The sequence below is a fragment of the Mesocricetus auratus genome, unplaced genomic scaffold (genome assembly GCF_017639785.1).
Source record: "Mesocricetus auratus isolate SY011 unplaced genomic scaffold, BCM_Maur_2.0 Super-Scaffold_4256, whole genome shotgun sequence".
NCBI lineage: Eukaryota > Metazoa > Chordata > Mammalia > Rodentia > Cricetidae > Mesocricetus > Mesocricetus auratus.
The window spans coordinates 16,345,493-16,362,487 of NW_024429182.1; the positions used below are offsets into that span (position 1 = coordinate 16,345,493).

A 16,995-nucleotide genomic window follows, 5' to 3' on the forward strand; every position below is an offset into this window, starting at 1 on the left:
GACCCACTAAGGATGCCCTTAGAGCTGGATGGAAGGATCTTTGAATCCAAGGCAAAGTGTGAATTCCGCCTACCAGGTTCTCCACTGGAAACCTGTTCCTCATTTCCCCCTGCGCCCCCATCAGTCAAACCTCCCACAGCAGGGCGAAGGCTGACCCGAAGGCCCCTGTCCCCTTGGCTTCCAAGAACTTGCCTTTCTGTGGGTGAGGGTGCAGACTGGCATTGGTGTAGGGTACAAGGTCAGGAGACCTGAACCTTGATCTGGAGTCTTTGCCAGGCAACTCACCTCCGGAGAGAAGACACCCTGACCACAGGTGCGACAACTATCTGCTGTTCTGACTGCAGCAGGGCCCAGAATTAACCCAGAAGGATCCGGAACCTTGTGAGGTGCCAAGGACCAACTTCACTGTCACTCTCCCTACAATTCTACAAGCAGAAAGAGGGGGAGAAGGAGCCAGCTCTCAGCGCAGCAGAGGGGTGGGAGCTGAGCTCTAGGGCCCAGGGCTGTGGCAGAAGGGCCAGGTTTGACGGAATCATGCAGCTGTGGCAGTGTGTAGTTAGTATCACATCTGCCCTGGACACCCTGGCTTTGACAGAGTGGAGGCGCTTGGGACTGGCTAGTCCGATCAGAGCACAGGGCTGCCTCGATTCTTGACACTCTCAGAGCAGAAGATTCAGGGCAAGTCGCAAAAGAGTTCTCCTCTCCCAAGAAGTGGCTTGTCTCCCTCCTCTCAATCATCCCTTCATGTGCTACTATAATCCGTGGGTGTCTCCTAGAGGTACCCGTTGTCTGGGGCCTGAAAGTGCGTGGCAAGAGCTTCCGGATCCTTCCCTGTCCATCCTGAGTCTCCGGCACCTTGACAGTGGTCCGGGCAACAGTTAGGGCAAAGGCACCCTGAGTTAGAAAGGAAGAACTTTCTTTGTCCAGTGCTATTCCCAGGGCACTGCTGCCCCCCCACCCCAAAGCAGATGCTGACTTGTGGGCTCCTGTGTGCTGGTGCAACCGGAAGTGACTCCTCTCTGGTGGAAAACAGTCTGGCTGCTCGGTGGAGTAGCAATAGAAATCATCCCACGTAGAGTGCTGGAAATTGCTGGGAGGCCTAACCCTGAGGAGACCCTGAACGCCTCAGTGCTCATGCACAACTCCTCCACTTTAAGCTAGGGAGAGAGAGGCCACTCTGTCTTGAAGTCTAGGCTGCTGGTGTCGCAGGGGCATGGATATTGTTTTGTTGTTGTTAAAGGTTTCTTTTGTTTTGTTTTGTTTGAAACAGGTTTTCTCCATGTGGCCCTATCTGTCCTGAAACTCACGCTGTAGATCAGGCTGGCCCTGAACTCAGAGATCTGCCTGCCTCTGCCTCCCAAGTGCTGAGACTAAAGGTATGCACCGCCGCCGCCACCACCACGACCCACCACTGCCACCGCCGCCTGGCCAGAGACATGGAAATATCAGGCAAATGAACAAACAAACTAAAACAACTGCCCCTTCCTTCTCCGTGCTCCTCCCTGGGCACAGCAGTCACTCTGTGCTGACCAAGCTGGACCTGGAAGAGCTTGCCTTTGAACCCGTGATTGGAAAGAGAAGCCAAAGCCGGTGGATACGACACCACCTATGTACAAAGCGGGGCTGACTGGAGCTAGGAGCTGAGTGAGGGTTCAGGAAGTGGCTTTCTGTTGACAGCAAGTGAACAGTGAGGAAGAAGGCTGAGAAGGCCCCTGTGGAGCTACGGGACCAGCGGTGTCTGTGTGCAGTGAGGAATGGCCATGTGGCTATCTGGGCTGTCTGGGGAAAGCAGCTCCAATTCATACCCGGGGGTCATAAACAAGGGATCTTAGTGGGAACAAAGGTAGATGCACAGACATGCAGCATAGTGGACTCAGGTCGCCCTGAAAAGGACACGGAGGCAGTGTGTGGGCACTCGTGGAGCAAATGCTTCACAGCAGCCCTCCCCCTGCTCTGGGTACTGTGAGCCCCCAGGCCTGGGTGGCTCTGGGCAAAGGAAGAGCATTACTCTTGGGTTCTCTGCCTTCTTACCACACACACACACACACACACACACACACACACACACACACACACACACGCCTTCCTCCGCTCCTTGTGAATGAGGTGACTAAGGCCAGTCTTAGGACACCTCACCAAGGCAACCTTTGGAGTGTTTGGGAGCAAAGCTTCCAGCTAGAAAGCATCCACTGGCTTCCCCACCCCCCAACCCCAGAAATGAGGTGGGGAGGGAGTGGGAGGAGCAGCTACATCCCAGACCCCACCCTGACTCCAAGAGTGAAACCCTGGGTCTCTCCACCCTGGGGCACTCGGAGCCATTCCTGGAGTGCCTGCGAAGAGCCAGCACTTTTACCAGAGTTATCTCCTTAATCCCCTCGGTAATCCGGAGATGGGTTGGCCCTGTAATATACACAAGGAAATTACAAGTGCCTAAAACTTAATTAACTTGCCCCGGGTTAGACAGCAGAAAAGACAGGCTCGATGCATAGGCTGATATCCAGAGACACTTAAACTGTTGCCTGGGAGAGAGAGGGCTTTATAACAGCAGGTGCAGGAAGGAGCTGGGTTAGGAGGAGCCTGCAGGGTACCGGAAAAGGCAGCAGGTGAGTCCAGCATGCTGGAGAGCATCTTTTTTTTTTTTTTAAGATAGACTCTTTTTTTTAAGATTTGTTTATTTATTACATATACACCAGATTGAATTGTAGATGGTTGTGAGCCACCATGTGGTTGCTGGGAATTGAACCCGGGTCCTCTGGAAGAGCAGTCACTGCTCTTAACCTCTGAGCCATCTTTCCAGCCCCCGAGAGCATCTTATTTTATTTGGTTTTCAAGACAGGGTTTCTCTGTAGCTTTGGAGCCTGGCCTGAAGCTCTGTAGACCAGGTTGGCCTCAAACTCAGAGATCCTCCTGCCTCTGCCTCCCTGAGTGCTGGGATTAAAGGCATGCACCACCGCCACCACTGAGAGCATGTTTTAATGTCCTACAGGAAAGAGTATCAACTGTGTCCCTATTCTCCATCTCTTCAAATAAAATGGAGGCTACGGGAAGCTTGAACAAGAATAACAAAGCTGGAGGCCAGATTTGGCAGGGTCAGTTTGAGACCTGGAATTAAAGTTCAGAGGGGGAGCCCCGGCCCCTGGACGCAGGCCATGGGCAGCACTCAGTGGGATCACCTGCATTCAGAGCGCTGGGCACCACTGCAGACCTCATGCCTGTGAGTCTGTACTTTAACAAGCTCCCTGGTGATTCTTGCACTCATTGAAGTTTAGGGCACTGGCAGTGACTGTTTGTGGACAGGTGAACTCACCTTATATGGGATGGGAAAGAGCTTCTTGCTTGTACCTCTGTATCCCTCTGCCTCCCTGCAGAAAGGGAGACTGGAGAGAAGGCCTACCTTTCCATTCGTATTTTGATTGAGCCATACTCATTAAAAGGTTACCACAGGGTGTGGTGGCACACCTTCAATCCCAGCACTCTGGGGCGCAGAAGCTGGCAGACCTCTGTGAATTTGAGGCCAGGCTGACTGGTCTACAGAGTGAGTTCCAGGACAGCCAAAGCTACACAGAAAATGATGACGATGATGGTGGTGATGAAGAAAAAGAAGATGATGATGATGGTGATGAAGAAAGAAGAAGAAGATGATGATGGTGATGAAGAAAAAGAAGATGGTGATGGTGATGATGATGAAGAAGATGATGATGGTGATGATGAAGAAGATGATGATGGTGATGATGAAGAAGATGGTGATGGTGGTGATGAAGAAAAAGAAGATGATGATGGTGATGATGAAGAAGATGATGATGGTGATGATGAAGAAGAAGATGGTGATGGTGATGATGAAGAAGATGGTGATGGTGATGATAATAAAAGGCTATATAAGAACCTCTAGCTCCCCTGCCTCCCACTCTCACCCCTCCACCCTGTAACCCAGAGCAGCCTCTCCCACAACAAGCTTTGCATGAGCAGATGGGACAGGAAGGATTTTCCTTCCTGGTTCTCCATTCTTTTGTCTAATAAAGTATGATTCATTTGCTTCTATTTTTAACTTTCGGCTGGTTTGATCCTCCCATGTGTGAGATCCAGAGGCAACAGCAGAGGAAGGAGTGTGGGAGATGGAACCTCCTTCCAATCCTCGGGGCTCCTGGAAGAGTTGAACCCAGCTGGAAAAAAAGCCCAAAGGGTGAGCTCCCATTAGGTGTGAGCAGAGGAACAGGCGGTTTCTCGGGCCTGACAGAGTGGAGCCTATAACCTGAAGAAGGAGTGTGTGTGTGTGTGTCTGCCTGTGTGTGTGTGTGTCTGTGTGTGTGTGCATGTGTGATGTCTGTCTGTGTATCTCTGTGTTTGTATGTCTGTATGTATCTGTGTGCATGTGCGTGTGTGTCTGTCTGTGTCTCTATGTGTGTATCTCTGTCTATGTGTCTGTCTGTGTGTATCTGTGTACATGTGTGATGTCTGTCTGCGTGTATCTGTGTGCATGTGTCTGTGTATCTGTGACTGTCTGTCTATGTGTATCTGTGTGCATGTGTGTGTGTCTGTGTATCTGTGTATATGTCTGTCTGTGTATCTGTGTGTGTGTGTGTGTGTGTGCAACAGACTGGATTGGGCTGAAGGTGAACTTCACAGATCTCTAAGGAAAACACCCAGCTCACTTCTCTGTTGGGTGGTCCTTCCAAAACAGCAAGATCTGACACAAAGCTGGCTCACCCCCAATCCTCCCCAAATTCACTGCACCCCTGCACTTGGCCATCCCTCCTAAAACCCTAGCTCCAGGGTACGAACTCTGAATTATGGCACCCTCTCCTACCAACCAAGTGCTCTTAGGCAAGTTGCTTAACTCTCTGAGTGTATTAAAGGCAGGATAAAAATATGTGCCATAGGATGGTGTTTAGGAATGAATTAAATTTTCATAGCTTATCTCAGTACCTGGAACACTGAAAGCACTCCGTAATACTAATTTTAGTGCTCTATTATTATTATTATTATTTTGCGCCTGATCCTGAAGCACCCGCTCCAGCCCTCCCTGACTCTACTTGAAAAACTCAAGCTTAATTCAAAGCGACTCTCCCCATGTGGCCCCTAGAGGGCGCCCGGAACCCACTTGTCCTCAGTTTTCGAATTTATGCTGGAGTCTGATTCCCATTTAAAAGCCAGCGGCTGCAGAGTCACCAACGCCACCTTAGGATCACGAGGCTCCTCCCTCCCGAGGCACGGGAAGACACGTGGGGTCTGGGACCCCAGGGTGGAAAGCGGAGAGGCAGCTCCCACGGTAGCCTTCCTTTGGGAGGCATGCTGCGGCTGGGACTTCACACCGGTCCTAATCCCTACCTCCCTTCCCACCTTCTCTCTCTTGGGGACTGGATCTCGGGCTTTGCAGGAGGTGGTAGAGTTCTCTGAAAGGTCTAGGCTTTGCTGGGACTTTCTGCTGGAATCCAGAGCAGCCGGCCATGAGGCCTTGGGGTCTGTCCCACACCAGCAGAAGGGAAGCTGAAGTCCCGGTTGGAGGAAGTCCCCACCCCCAAAGCCCTCCTGCAGAATTGAGCCCTCCTCCCTCTGGGCTGGGGGAGTAGGGGAGAAGAGCCAGAGAGCTCCTGAGGTAACAGCCTGTGGAACTAGCCAGGCAGTAACAGGCGTCAGCTTGTGAAAGGGTTACCACAAGCCCCGGCAGTGAAGTGTGCACTCTGTGTGTGCCTGGCTCCACACTCCGGCGGCTTCTCTTGTGCAATATTGTACACTCAGGATGTGGTAGGCTGCACACAGAGTGCAGGCTGGGACCGGGAGGTGAGTACGTTTGCTCACTGCCCAGCACAAGCGGCATCCCAGGCTCTCAGTGCTCACCTGATGCGCCCATCCCCCATCCTACGCCACTTGTCCTGGTCACCAGGTTTTCTCTGGGCTAGTTGGAAAACCCGTCCTGGCTCCAGTCTGCCCTGGGCCTATTCCGTGAGTCCCCACAACCCGGAACCCAGAAGAGCCCCGGTGTGTAGACACCTGAGGGCTTCCAGGAGCTACACGGGTTAGGACTAAACCAGGGTCACTCTCAGCCACGCTGGAGAAGCGATGGGCGGGGAACCTGAGAGGAGAGCCTTGTGAAGTGTGCAAAAGTGGGGTGAGGAGCACAAGGCTTGAGGGTGGGGGAGCCCTGGGTCCGAGTTAGAGAGATCTGCTCCTTCCTCCCAGCCCTAGCATGGCTGTGGAGCAGCGCCAGTGCCTCAGCCTAGTGGGAGGAACCGGCCCAAATGCTTCAAAAGCCTAGCATCTGGTCCATGGTTCTCAACCTGTGGGCCGCGACCCTTGGGGGGGGTGAATGACCCTTTCATAGGGATCATCTGAGACTTCGGAAAACACAGATGTTTACATTACAATTCACAGCAGTAACAAAATTACAATTATGAAGTAACAACGAAAATCATTTATAGTGGGGTTATGGTGAGGAACTGTATTAAAGGGTCGCAGCATTAATAAGATTGAGAACCACTGACCTATACTGTTCATCCACAGGCCACTTATCCACAAAAGGAGAGTTATCTCAGTCAGGGCATCCCGCAAGCCAAGCAACCTCACTGCGGGCACCATAGGCCACCAATGTCCATCCACTAGGGAGTGCCTGCGTGTGCACACACACACACACACACACACACCACCACTACCACCACCACCACCACCACCACCACCACCACCACCACCACCACCACCACCTAGCAGAGCCCCAGCATAGCTCTGGCCACACAAAGCCTTTATTATAGTTAACAGGTTGGGCCAGATTTTCTGTGTGTCACCCAAGACACAGCTTGGGGGCTCTTTGCCCCCCCCAGCCCTGCCTGGGCTCCTGGGGCCACAGACTGCCACCCACTCAACCTCTACCACCCATGTGCACAGAAGTCTAAGCCGCTGCTCCCGGATTCAGTGGTGGAAACCCTGGGGGTCTGGTTAGTGCCACAGGCTCACTCAAGCCGGAGAAGGAAACAGGCTTTCCGCCCAACAGGTTTGTTAATTCTTTTCCTCTCTCAACACTTCGACACACGTTTACTGAGATGGTTTTTTTTCCCATTTCTATTTTTGATCTGAAATGGAGTTTCTGGCAGATGTTGTGGTTGCCCTCTGTACAGTCCCAGATGTGATCGAAAACAGCGAGTTTTGAGTTTATTTTTTTCTTGGAGTGCTTGGCCTTGACCTTCACAATCCCTGCTTCGGGCTTCAGGCCCAGTACAGAGCTTACCCGTGCTGCAGCTCGGTGCAGGCCTGGCCAGGCGGGCGGTACCACTTTCTAGGTGGTTGCTCACTCTGGGAGCGCTCGGTGCATGCGGGATTCACTGAGATTCGGGCCCAACGAATTCTCAGCAGCAGAGAGGTGAAAGTCCTGTAGCTTCTCAGTGCCAAGAAACCCAATTCTTCCTGGAGTCTGATACCCCTGGGAGGCCTCATCCAGGGTCTGGGAATCCCCGAGCGAGAGGTAAGGAGAGAAGGAAATCGAAATTCTGAGGTCTGGGGCAGGCTAGCGGTATGGACATCACGCACCAGCCAAAGCGCTAGGGATGAACCCGGGATAGGCAGTGCTCTAGTCCCAGACAAACTAAGCAGAATTGGAGAGCAGCGGGGGGCTTAAGGCTCCAGGCTTGCATCTGCTGGCCCAGTTATGAGTGCCAGGGCAAAGCTATAAGACAGGAAGTAACAGACCTGCAGGGGGGTGCCCAGTTTTGCTTTCTGTCTCTGCAAGAGAAGGTGGGGGTGGTGAGAGCCTGGCTGGGCAGTCAGTTTGGGCCCTGGGACCTCTAGTCAGTTGGACAGCCTGGCCAGGAAATATCCGGGGTCCTCCAGACACTACAGCCTAGAGTCTTTGTCCAAGCTATCAGAAGACACAGTTCCTGCACAGAGGACTCGAATCCTGCTTCTCAAAGACACGAATGGAGTAGACAGAAGAAAAGACGTGGCTACAGTTCCAGCCCTACAGTGAACCTTGGGGCAGCCAGGTTAGAAGACTCTCACAGCTCTGGGAGGTTGCTTCTGAACTTAGCTTGGTTCGGGTGTCTGGCTTGTGAATGATGTGTGCCTGCTCTGTACAGAGCTCTAAGCTCTGCTCCGACCCTGGCTGTCTAATTCAGAGCTCAATAAAGCATTAGGAAAGCCTCCCAGGTCTCCTGGGCCCAGATTTCTCTTTTGCTCAGAACCAAGAGGCCACTGGATGCGGGAGTAAATGACCAACCCATTTTCCATTGGGCTTTTCTGGGGGTGCCTGCTATGCCCTTTGTCTCTGCATTATAGGCTCCCATGACCCGGACAGCTAGGGTACAGAACAGTGGCTCTTTGCCTACCCAGACCCCAACCACATTAACTTCCCACCTATAAAAGTTCTCCAAAGAAATGGCTCCGATCTCCTACTCAATCTCATCCCCAGTGAGTTTTCCAGACCCAACACCGCCCAGCTTTTTCCAGAAAAGTAGGACCAAGTCAATTTGTTGTTGTTTTGTAGTTGTTCTAGTAGCTCAAGAATTATATAGATGGGGGTGTGCGGGTGTTATGACTACTGTTCTGGCCAGAGTAAACTGGAGGCTCCCCGAGGTCCCAGGAAAGTCACTTTTGCAGGCTACTAATAGATAGTCCATGCTAGTATTAAAAGTTCAGATAGAGTGCTGGAGCAGATTCTGGCTGTAATGCTTAACTCGGTGCCCTAGCCTCTGCAGCTTGCTGGGAAGAGCGTCCAGTCTCCTAGAGCACTGCCTGTCCCGGGCTCACAATGTACCAGCACCACCACATCCAGACATCATCAGTGCCCGATTATAACTACTCTCACACAGCCACATACTATCACTTGCCGAGACAGCCTCCCACAATGAGCCACACGCCCCCCAATTACACAGTGTGCAGTTAAAACATGGCACACATGGTTATCCCTCACATACAATTAGAGATGATACACAATCAGAAACACACACCACAAAATAGAGTCACAAAGAAAACGAATATGTACTTTCATGCACATTAACCTGATTTATATACAATCAGAAAAATGAGAATCACAAAATCAGCCAAACAACAGTCACATTCTTACATGGTCTATGGTCTCTCTCTCTCTCCCTCCCTCCCTCTCTCTCTCTCTCTCTCTCTCTCTCTCTCTGTCTCTCTGTCTCTCTCTCTGTCTCTCTCTCTCTCTCTCACACACACACACACACTACTGTTGTAATACAATGATAGTTTTGATTTGCAACTTAAGGAGAAACAAACTTTTTTATATTAAACTACAAACATAATCACACCTTCAATACCATTTCAGTCATTCACTAACAGTAACATCCGCTCCCAGAAACACCTACCCCATGCTCTCAAATGCTAGCAATAGCTCAATATAAGCCTGGATCCCCTCAGCTTTTCCCCACCAGTCTCTCTCTCTCTCTCTCTCTCTCTCTCTCTCTCTCTCTCTCTCTCTCTCTCTCTCTCTCTCTCTCTCTCCCCCCCATCAATCCCTCAAGCTCAGATACTAGATGCTATTTCTTCAACCCCAGCTTGCACCAAACTCAAGTAGCTGCAAAATGCTGGGCTCGGCAAGGAGCAGCTCCAGCTCCTGAACCGGAGGCTTTTATTATTTTCCACATAAATTACACAAGCACTTTATAAAATGATTACACAGAAAACACCTTATAAGTGCATAACTTACCCCCCTCCCCAAACAGGATCTGGAGAAATGGGCTGAATTTGTGTGAAGCCTGTCTGTGCATACCTGGGTGCTGCTCTGATGTGCTGTGATGGGCCAACTCTGGCTGGTGTGTGGGGGCTGTTGTGTCACAGTGTGACTATGGCCTTGTGTTTGAGGAGCCACCCAGGACTATGCCTAACAGCGAGGGTCACTGCTAAGATCCCGAGCGTGCATGATACTCGGTCATAGTGTGTGGCTGTGGGGAGACACACCTGGAGGGACAGTGGTATCACCTCTGTGCGTGCCTGGGCATAGGGAGGTTTCCAGCTCTAGTACAGATAGCCTGGAGATCCCAGAAGCCCTTGCAAGCCCCACTTCCCTTGGATCTGTCTGTCCCATATTAAAATCAGAATAAAATGAAATAGAGGAAAACGGAGAGGACTCTGAACAGTTCCAGAGTGGGGCAGGATCACACCGGCTTTTGGAAAGAGGTCTCCGCCTCTCTCCCCAGCCCTCTTCCACCGAAGACGGAACAGTGTCCACAGGTGTGTGGATCCGGGGCTTGGCAGCCGTGCCAGAAAAGTCCCCGTCCCCGTCCTGCGTGCAGTCAGAAAGGGTGGAGAGAGCATTGGTTCTCCGGAGAGCTCTCAACTGGGCTTGGGTCCCACTGAGTGGAGGTACAGGCTCACTCGCAGGCCGAAGCCACCGACGTGACACTGGTGATTTTCGTGGAGTCGTCAGACCAGGGCTGCAGGTTCTGCAGGGCAAAGAGCGACGAGTTGTGCACACACAGGGGGTCTGCCGGCAGGGGCTGGGCCAGGCTCTTCTGGAAAGCCTCCTGCTGCAGCTGCAAGAGGATGCGGTTCGCCTGCTGCCTCTCGGCCTCTCGCTCCTCTGCTGTCTGTCGCCTGCATTGGGAACAAGCTGTTAACAGCCAAGACTCACCCTCTTCGTGCGCCTGCGCAGGCCCGCAGTTGGATCCCAGGAGATAGCCCCTTATCCACCCCTGAGCTCCTGTATGGACCCCTTTAATGCACTCTCCACTCTTGGGGGTCATGATTGTCACAAAAAACAACAACCTTTTTGGGAACCCCAAAATGGATACAGCAGAAGTATCCTAGAGGAGCATGAAAAAACCCAAGGGTCCTAACCTGCTGGGCCTCCTCCATTAAAGCGCAGCACCGACAGTCTCACCGGCACCCACTGGTAGGCTGACTTATCCCAAGACCAAGTGCTATCCCAAGCCCGACAAGCCCTACCTCATGAAGGCACAGAAGGAGGACCAGAAGAAAGACCTGTCTTTTCCTTCTCTCCTCCAGCCGCCGAGGCCTCAGAAATCCTGTGTCCCTAAGCTCCCGCTGGACCCACTAGCTTCCTCCCAGGCGGTCTTGGGAGGCAATGACTCACTTATTCCATTTAATGCCTCCCCTCCACCCTGTCAACTGAGATCAAACGTCTGTCTCTAAGGTGGACAGACCTAATGGGAGTCCCCGGGGCCTCCAGAAGCAATTTGTAGGCGATCGATGAAGCCGCTTGAAGCCTTCGGCTCTGCCCGAGGCGGGGCGGACGCCGGCCTGGCCTGCTCGCACAGCGGCTTCCTGACTTTTCCTTGTCTTTCTGTCTCTCATCTTCCTGGATTCCATGAATTTCTAAACTGCCCAAATGTTTCCCTTCATGCTGTTTTATCCCGTGTTTTCTTTCCATCCCTCTGTTTTCTCTGAATTAGGGGAAATTGTTCGACCATGTTTTAAAATAATCTGTTATCTTCCTTTTCACACAGACTCCTTGCTCCTGGCATTTCTCCGTCATCCACCCCACTTCCTACCTTAATTTTTTTATTTTCTTCTAAAATGAGGAATCTTGGTTCCTTTGTGTTTAAGTTTCTCTCTTTGCCTGTGGATGGCTTTCTGCCCACCACCACCCTTCCCCACCTTAAGCTTGGAGCGCACGGGCCACCCTCCTCAGCGAGCCCTGCTCCCTCAGCGAGCCCTGCTCCCCGCTTTTCCTAGCTTTCCAGAGGACTGAAGTCACGTTCCCCACTCCTTCCCCAGCCACAGGAATGTTGGTGGGGGGCAGCCGATTCACAGGGCCAGGGCTTCCTTTGTGGCCTCGGAGGCGGAATCCCAGGCAGATTCCTCGCCTTCATTCAGAAAAAGAGGAAACTCCAATTCCTTCCTCCTGCCCCAGGCCCGCCCGGAGCGGCGCCGCCGACTTTGCCCAGACTCATGCCACATGCCTCCCCAGGGTCTGAGCTGAGACGCCCAGCCTCAAGGCGAAGCCAGACTGCGGACAAGGTGTGAGGAAAGGCCCAAGGGTGCGAGAAAGGGTGGGCATGAGAATAAAGGGTGTGTGTGATTCGTGAGCACTGGGGGAAGGTGAGCAGACCACGAGCAAGGTCGAGGCACATGCATTCGGAAAAATAAAACTCAACAGCGTGAGAGCCTGGTAAGTGCTGTTGTCGTATGTCAGAAGGGAAAACGTCTTTCTTTCTCACGCACACCCATCTGCTCCTAATTGATCTCCCCCTTTCAGTGGGACCCGAGAATCCCCGCCACAGCCGGCACAGATTGATTTTCCCCTTCTAGGACGGGAGAAGACTGCGCAGAGCTCACGCGCCTAGGGAGGAAGCAATAAGCAGCGGCAGCCGGCAGTCAGGGGCCCCAGACGCTCCGCGGAGAGTCCGGCTGGAGCGCAGAAACCTGGCGCGGGCTATTCTGTCTCCAGCTCATAGGGTCAGGGAAGGTTCCACCCAGTAAAAGCAGCTGGGTAATCAAAGGACTCCCTGGGCACAGAAGTCCGGATGCATAGGCTGGTCTATAGGCCTGTTTGCCTCAGAGGCAGAAACCAGCCGAGTCTACACCGGATAGAGTGTGCTGTCTAGAAAGCCCTGCCGCTCCTCTTAAAACACATTTCTCCAACCCCACCAGTCTACTGCCCTCCATTGTTTGTAGTCCCGGGTGACTGTAGGAGCCCACATGTCTAAAGCGATCGGAAACCAGCAAACAAGGGGGAGTGTGTGCAACCCAAAAGAAGCAGAGAAAGCCTGCTCCGCCGAGACCGCTCGGCCCCGTCGGCCCCGCCAGCTCACCTCCACTTCGTCCGCCGGTTCTGGAACCAGGTTTTGACCTGCGCATCGGTCATTTTGAGCGCCTTGGCCAGAGCAGCGCGCTCCGCCGAAGCCAAGTACTTCTGGCGGTGGAAGCGCTTTTCCAGCTCACAGATCTGCAGGCGTGTGAAAGATGTGCGCGGCTTCTTCTTCTTAGGGGGCGTCCGGTTCTGATAGGGGTGACCTATACGGCGTGTTACAGTGAAGGGTGAGAGGGCCACTGGAGCGGGAGACAGACAGACGGCAGAGGCAAGCGGCAGAGCGTCAGGAGGCGTCCCAGGCCGGACACCCCGCGAGTCAGAGCACATTGGTTAGACCCCCTTACAAGCAAGGCAGCGATCTTCCCAGCAACCCTTCACTCCAAGCCCGGGACCCGCAAAAGACTCCCTCCTGGCCGCAGGCTGACGCCACCACTTCGGAAACCTGCTTGCCTGGGGCTTCGGAGATCCCGTCCACTTCCCCTGGGGCTCCCCTCTCCCCCACCCAGGGGCAGTTAAACACCAAGCTTCGCCAACCTCTGCCACTAAACTTAAAAGCGTTACTCCAAAAGCAACCTTTTCTGAGTCCTGGTCACAGCCCCACACTCACATAGCAGATATAGCTACAAACTTCCAGATCTGTACTCCCACAAACAAGGATGCACACCTAGACAAGCTATAGGACGCAGGGCAACAGGGAACTATGGTCATATACTCGCTCAGAACCTCCTTCAGGCCTGCTGCTGTGGTTGACTGTGACTCCCCGGAGCAGGCCTGTACCAGATACCTTTCTTATAGTAGGCTCTCTGTGGGACACACACACACACACACACACAACCACGCGTCAGGGGGCTTGTAGTGTGGATTTTAGCAAAGCCCCTCAAGACTGAGTAGGAGAGAGAGACAGGCCCTAGGCCTTGTCTCCTCCCTCATGAGAGGACTTTGGTCGTCTCACCGGGAGTCCCTTGACCAAGAACCCTTCTTGGATACCCCACAGTGAACACAAAGGTTTTCCCTTTTCTGCTATGGTCCCAAAGTCTGTTCGGGGCCTGGGGACAGTCTCTCCTGTGCTGTCTGTAACAGAAGCAGGGACCTAGGGTAACTTTGGGTGGCCTGGACAGGTCTAGCTATTAGACTGTTCTTTCCATATGAACACACACACACACACACACACACACACACACACACACACACACTTCGCAGTTAAGGCATGGAACTTGCCTGGGGAGTCCCAGCCACAAGCAGCAGCCTAAACCTCCTACCTCCCCTCTCTAAGGCCCAACAGCTAACTGGAAACCAATCCTTAACATTTGGGGTCTGAACTTGCCTGGGACCACTCACAGTCTCAGGATCCGGGAACAGCTAAAGGCAACCAGCAGGAAGCGAGCACCGGGGAAGAGGGCATGCCAGAGCTGGGACCGGGTGAACCGAAACCAGGGCAGAGCGAGCTACCGCCGCCGAGGGGAGGGAGCCGCCGAGAGCCCAGCAGCTGGCCGCCACCGAGAGCGTGCTGGTTCCAGGAGTTACCCTTTAGCCAACTCGCTAGCCAGGCGGGTGCATTATTCATCCCAGAAATCGGAGACAGACCCCTGGGAGAGATACTGAGGTTGAAAACGAAGAGCTAAGAGCGGCCCAGTCCCTTGCTGCCGCTGACCCTGAAGAAGCCGGGAAGAAAGCTGGCTGGGTCGGTTCCTTCACCGAGGCTTGAGGCCATTGCAGATCTGCAGCGACCCGTACCAGAGCTCAGAACACCCAAGCATGTGTGTGGAGTAGGGGACAAGAGGAAGGAGAACCTTTTCTTGTGCCTAATTCTGGGGCTCCTGGCCTGCTACAGTAAACCGCAGCAAGGACAGAAAAAAAATGTTTTGCTCACATGGCATGCTTTCTCAGACCTGCAAGCCTCAACTGTTGACAGAGGTGGTTCGAATCTACAGCCCTCTACCCTCTGCCTGACTGGGGATCCCGAGAGGGGACCAAGGTTTGCTTCTATCCAGAGCAGAGACAGAAGTGCTCGAGCTGCAAGAACTCTTGGAGCTTAACGATTCTTAGCACATAGAATCCTGCAGGAGACTGAACTTGGGGAACGCCGCGGCGCGCAGAGGCGCTAGGCAACCTGGCGCTCAAAAAGCTTCAAGGAGCGACCAAGCAGGGTAGGGGTAGCACGGAGCCCGAGCCACGGCCAGGCGGGGCGTGCGCGGGCCGGACTCACCTGTGAACCTGTCCTTTGTGTATCTGCGGTTACTCTCCATCCAGGGGAAGGTGAGGCCGGTGAGGTTGTTGACACCAGGCACCGCAGGCACAGAGGGCACGGTAGGCAAGCCAGTGGCCAGGGGCTGGGGATGAGCCACCGCTCCGGCCAGTGGCCTGTGTGCGGGCACCCGGATCACCCCTGCAGCGCTCAGCGCCCCCGCGCCGCCAGCGCCCCCGCCGCCGCCGCCGCCACCCGGACCAGGGCCGCCCGCCAAGGCCATGTTCACGTTGTAGGAGCCGGCCAGTGGGCCCATGCTGCAGGCACCGCCGCCGCCGCCCGCCGGGCCGCCGGGACCACCCGGGCCACCGGTGCCATAAGCTCCTGTGGCCCCGGCCCCCGCCCCAGCGGCGGAACCCCCGCCACCGTAAGTGTAGGCGCCTCCGACCAAACAGCCAAGGCCGTATTCTCCGTCCTGGAGGCGCGAAGCGGGCCCCATGCAGCCTCCCTGGTCGGGGCTGTTGAGGATCTGATCGATGCCGAAGCTGATGGGCTCTGCGTGGCCCGGGTGGAGATGGTGCGGACCCAGGTGCTCCATGCTGGCCCCGGCCCCACGCGGGGGCCCGGGCGCGGACGCTCGCTACGCTGGACTACCCCGGTAGCTGGCAGGGGCGCGGAGGCAACCGCGGCTCCAGGCTACGCTGAGACTTGAAGGCGAAGTGCGCAGAAGGGCCAAAGTATGGGGGAGGGGAGAAAGGCGGGGGGGGGGCTATATTCTTCCCCTCTCCGGCTTCTCCTTCCCTTCTCCGGCTGCTCGCTCGCCGTTGACTCTGGGACATCAATCACCGGGCGAAAAAGCCCTGAGCGAGCGAGCCTAGCTGTTTCGGCCGGGTCTCTCCATTGGCTGTGCGTGGAGAGGAGCCGGGTGAATGACAGCGCGGGGGAGGGGAAGGGAGGGGGAGAAGGAGGCCAGGAGCCCAGACAGATGCCGGAGCCAGAGACACAGGAACGAGATCAGGGCCCTAAGTAGTTCCAGCGAAGAGAAAAGAGGAATACCACAGCGAGAGGTTTAAAACGAGAAAGGAAAGAACAGCAAGCAGACACTCCCAGAGACGACAGACAGACGGACCCAAGGAGAGGGAAATCAGAGCCCTTTCCCAGGCCTGGCAGGAACCACCCCCCTCACTTTGAACAGGGCCAAAGGAGTCCAGCCCACCAGGCCCCTGGGGACAGGTGTCCTGCCCAACTGGAGAATCTCCCCAAGGGCTGAGCTGGGAAACACCTGTCACTCAACCAGGCGATTTACTGCAACTTCAAGTCCAGCTTGTTAGAAAGTAGAAGACTGTCTACTCCCCAGGTATGGAGCCCAGGCCCCGAGGCAGGACGGTGAGTTCAGGCTTGTCCTTTAAAACAGGTCCTATGAACAAACTGCCTATATATTGTTATAAAAATTAGCAGCCACTGCAGCTCAGCCTCTTAGAGAATTTGAGGAAAGAGGAGTCATCCTGAAGCGCAGACACAAGTCAAATGATTGGCTTGGGACTTGTGCTGGAGTGCTAGGTCCCTCACGGTCCCCCTTCGTTTTGAATAAGCAGATGTGCCTAAAAGCGATCCCTCCGAGGTCTGAATGAACCCCTCTGGGTTTACATTGCTTTCCACCTTTCACCTAGCCCAGACTCGGGGCTGTTGTGAGGAGACGGAGTTATTTCTCTGCTTTTAGAATCGAATCCTTGGAGGGAGGCCTTGGGTCTTATGGCTTGGGGGGGGGGGCTGGAGCTGGTGGGACTGGGATGGGGAAGAGCGTCCAGGACAAAGCTGGGCCTTTTAAAGTTTTCCCTCTGCCGCCGGGCTGAGGAGGGAACTCCCTTCTCTGTCTCCCCTCTCTCTCCTCTCCAACAGGGAAAGTCTGTTGCCTCCTAGGAGCCAAGTTCTGGGATAGGAAAGCATAGGCTGTGCTTTTTGATCTATTTCAGGTCCATTTCATACTCAACCCGGGAGGGGGGAGGGTCTCTAACAGGCAAAATGCTAACACGTGAAAACTGCGACTCTACTCACCAAGTCCCATTGTCATCTGTTTGTTTTGGCCACATCTGTC

At 54.1% G+C, this 16,995-nt stretch overlaps 1 protein-coding gene across 1 annotated transcript; it reads right to left on the bottom strand.

Moving 5' to 3' along the window:
• Positions 1 to 9,528: 9,528 nt before the first annotated feature.
• On the bottom strand, positions 9,529 to 15,830 carry Tlx1 (T cell leukemia homeobox 1). The gene is made up of 3 exons (XM_005063540.4): positions 14,922 to 15,830; positions 12,717 to 12,918; positions 9,529 to 10,536 (listed from the first exon to the last, which is right to left on the bottom strand). The coding sequence occupies exons 1-3, from the start codon at positions 15,496 to 15,498 to the stop codon at positions 10,314 to 10,316; spliced, it is 1,002 nt and encodes a 333-aa protein (XP_005063597.1). The 5' UTR covers positions 15,499 to 15,830; the 3' UTR covers positions 9,529 to 10,313.
• Positions 15,831 to 16,995: the final 1,165 nt, after the last annotated feature.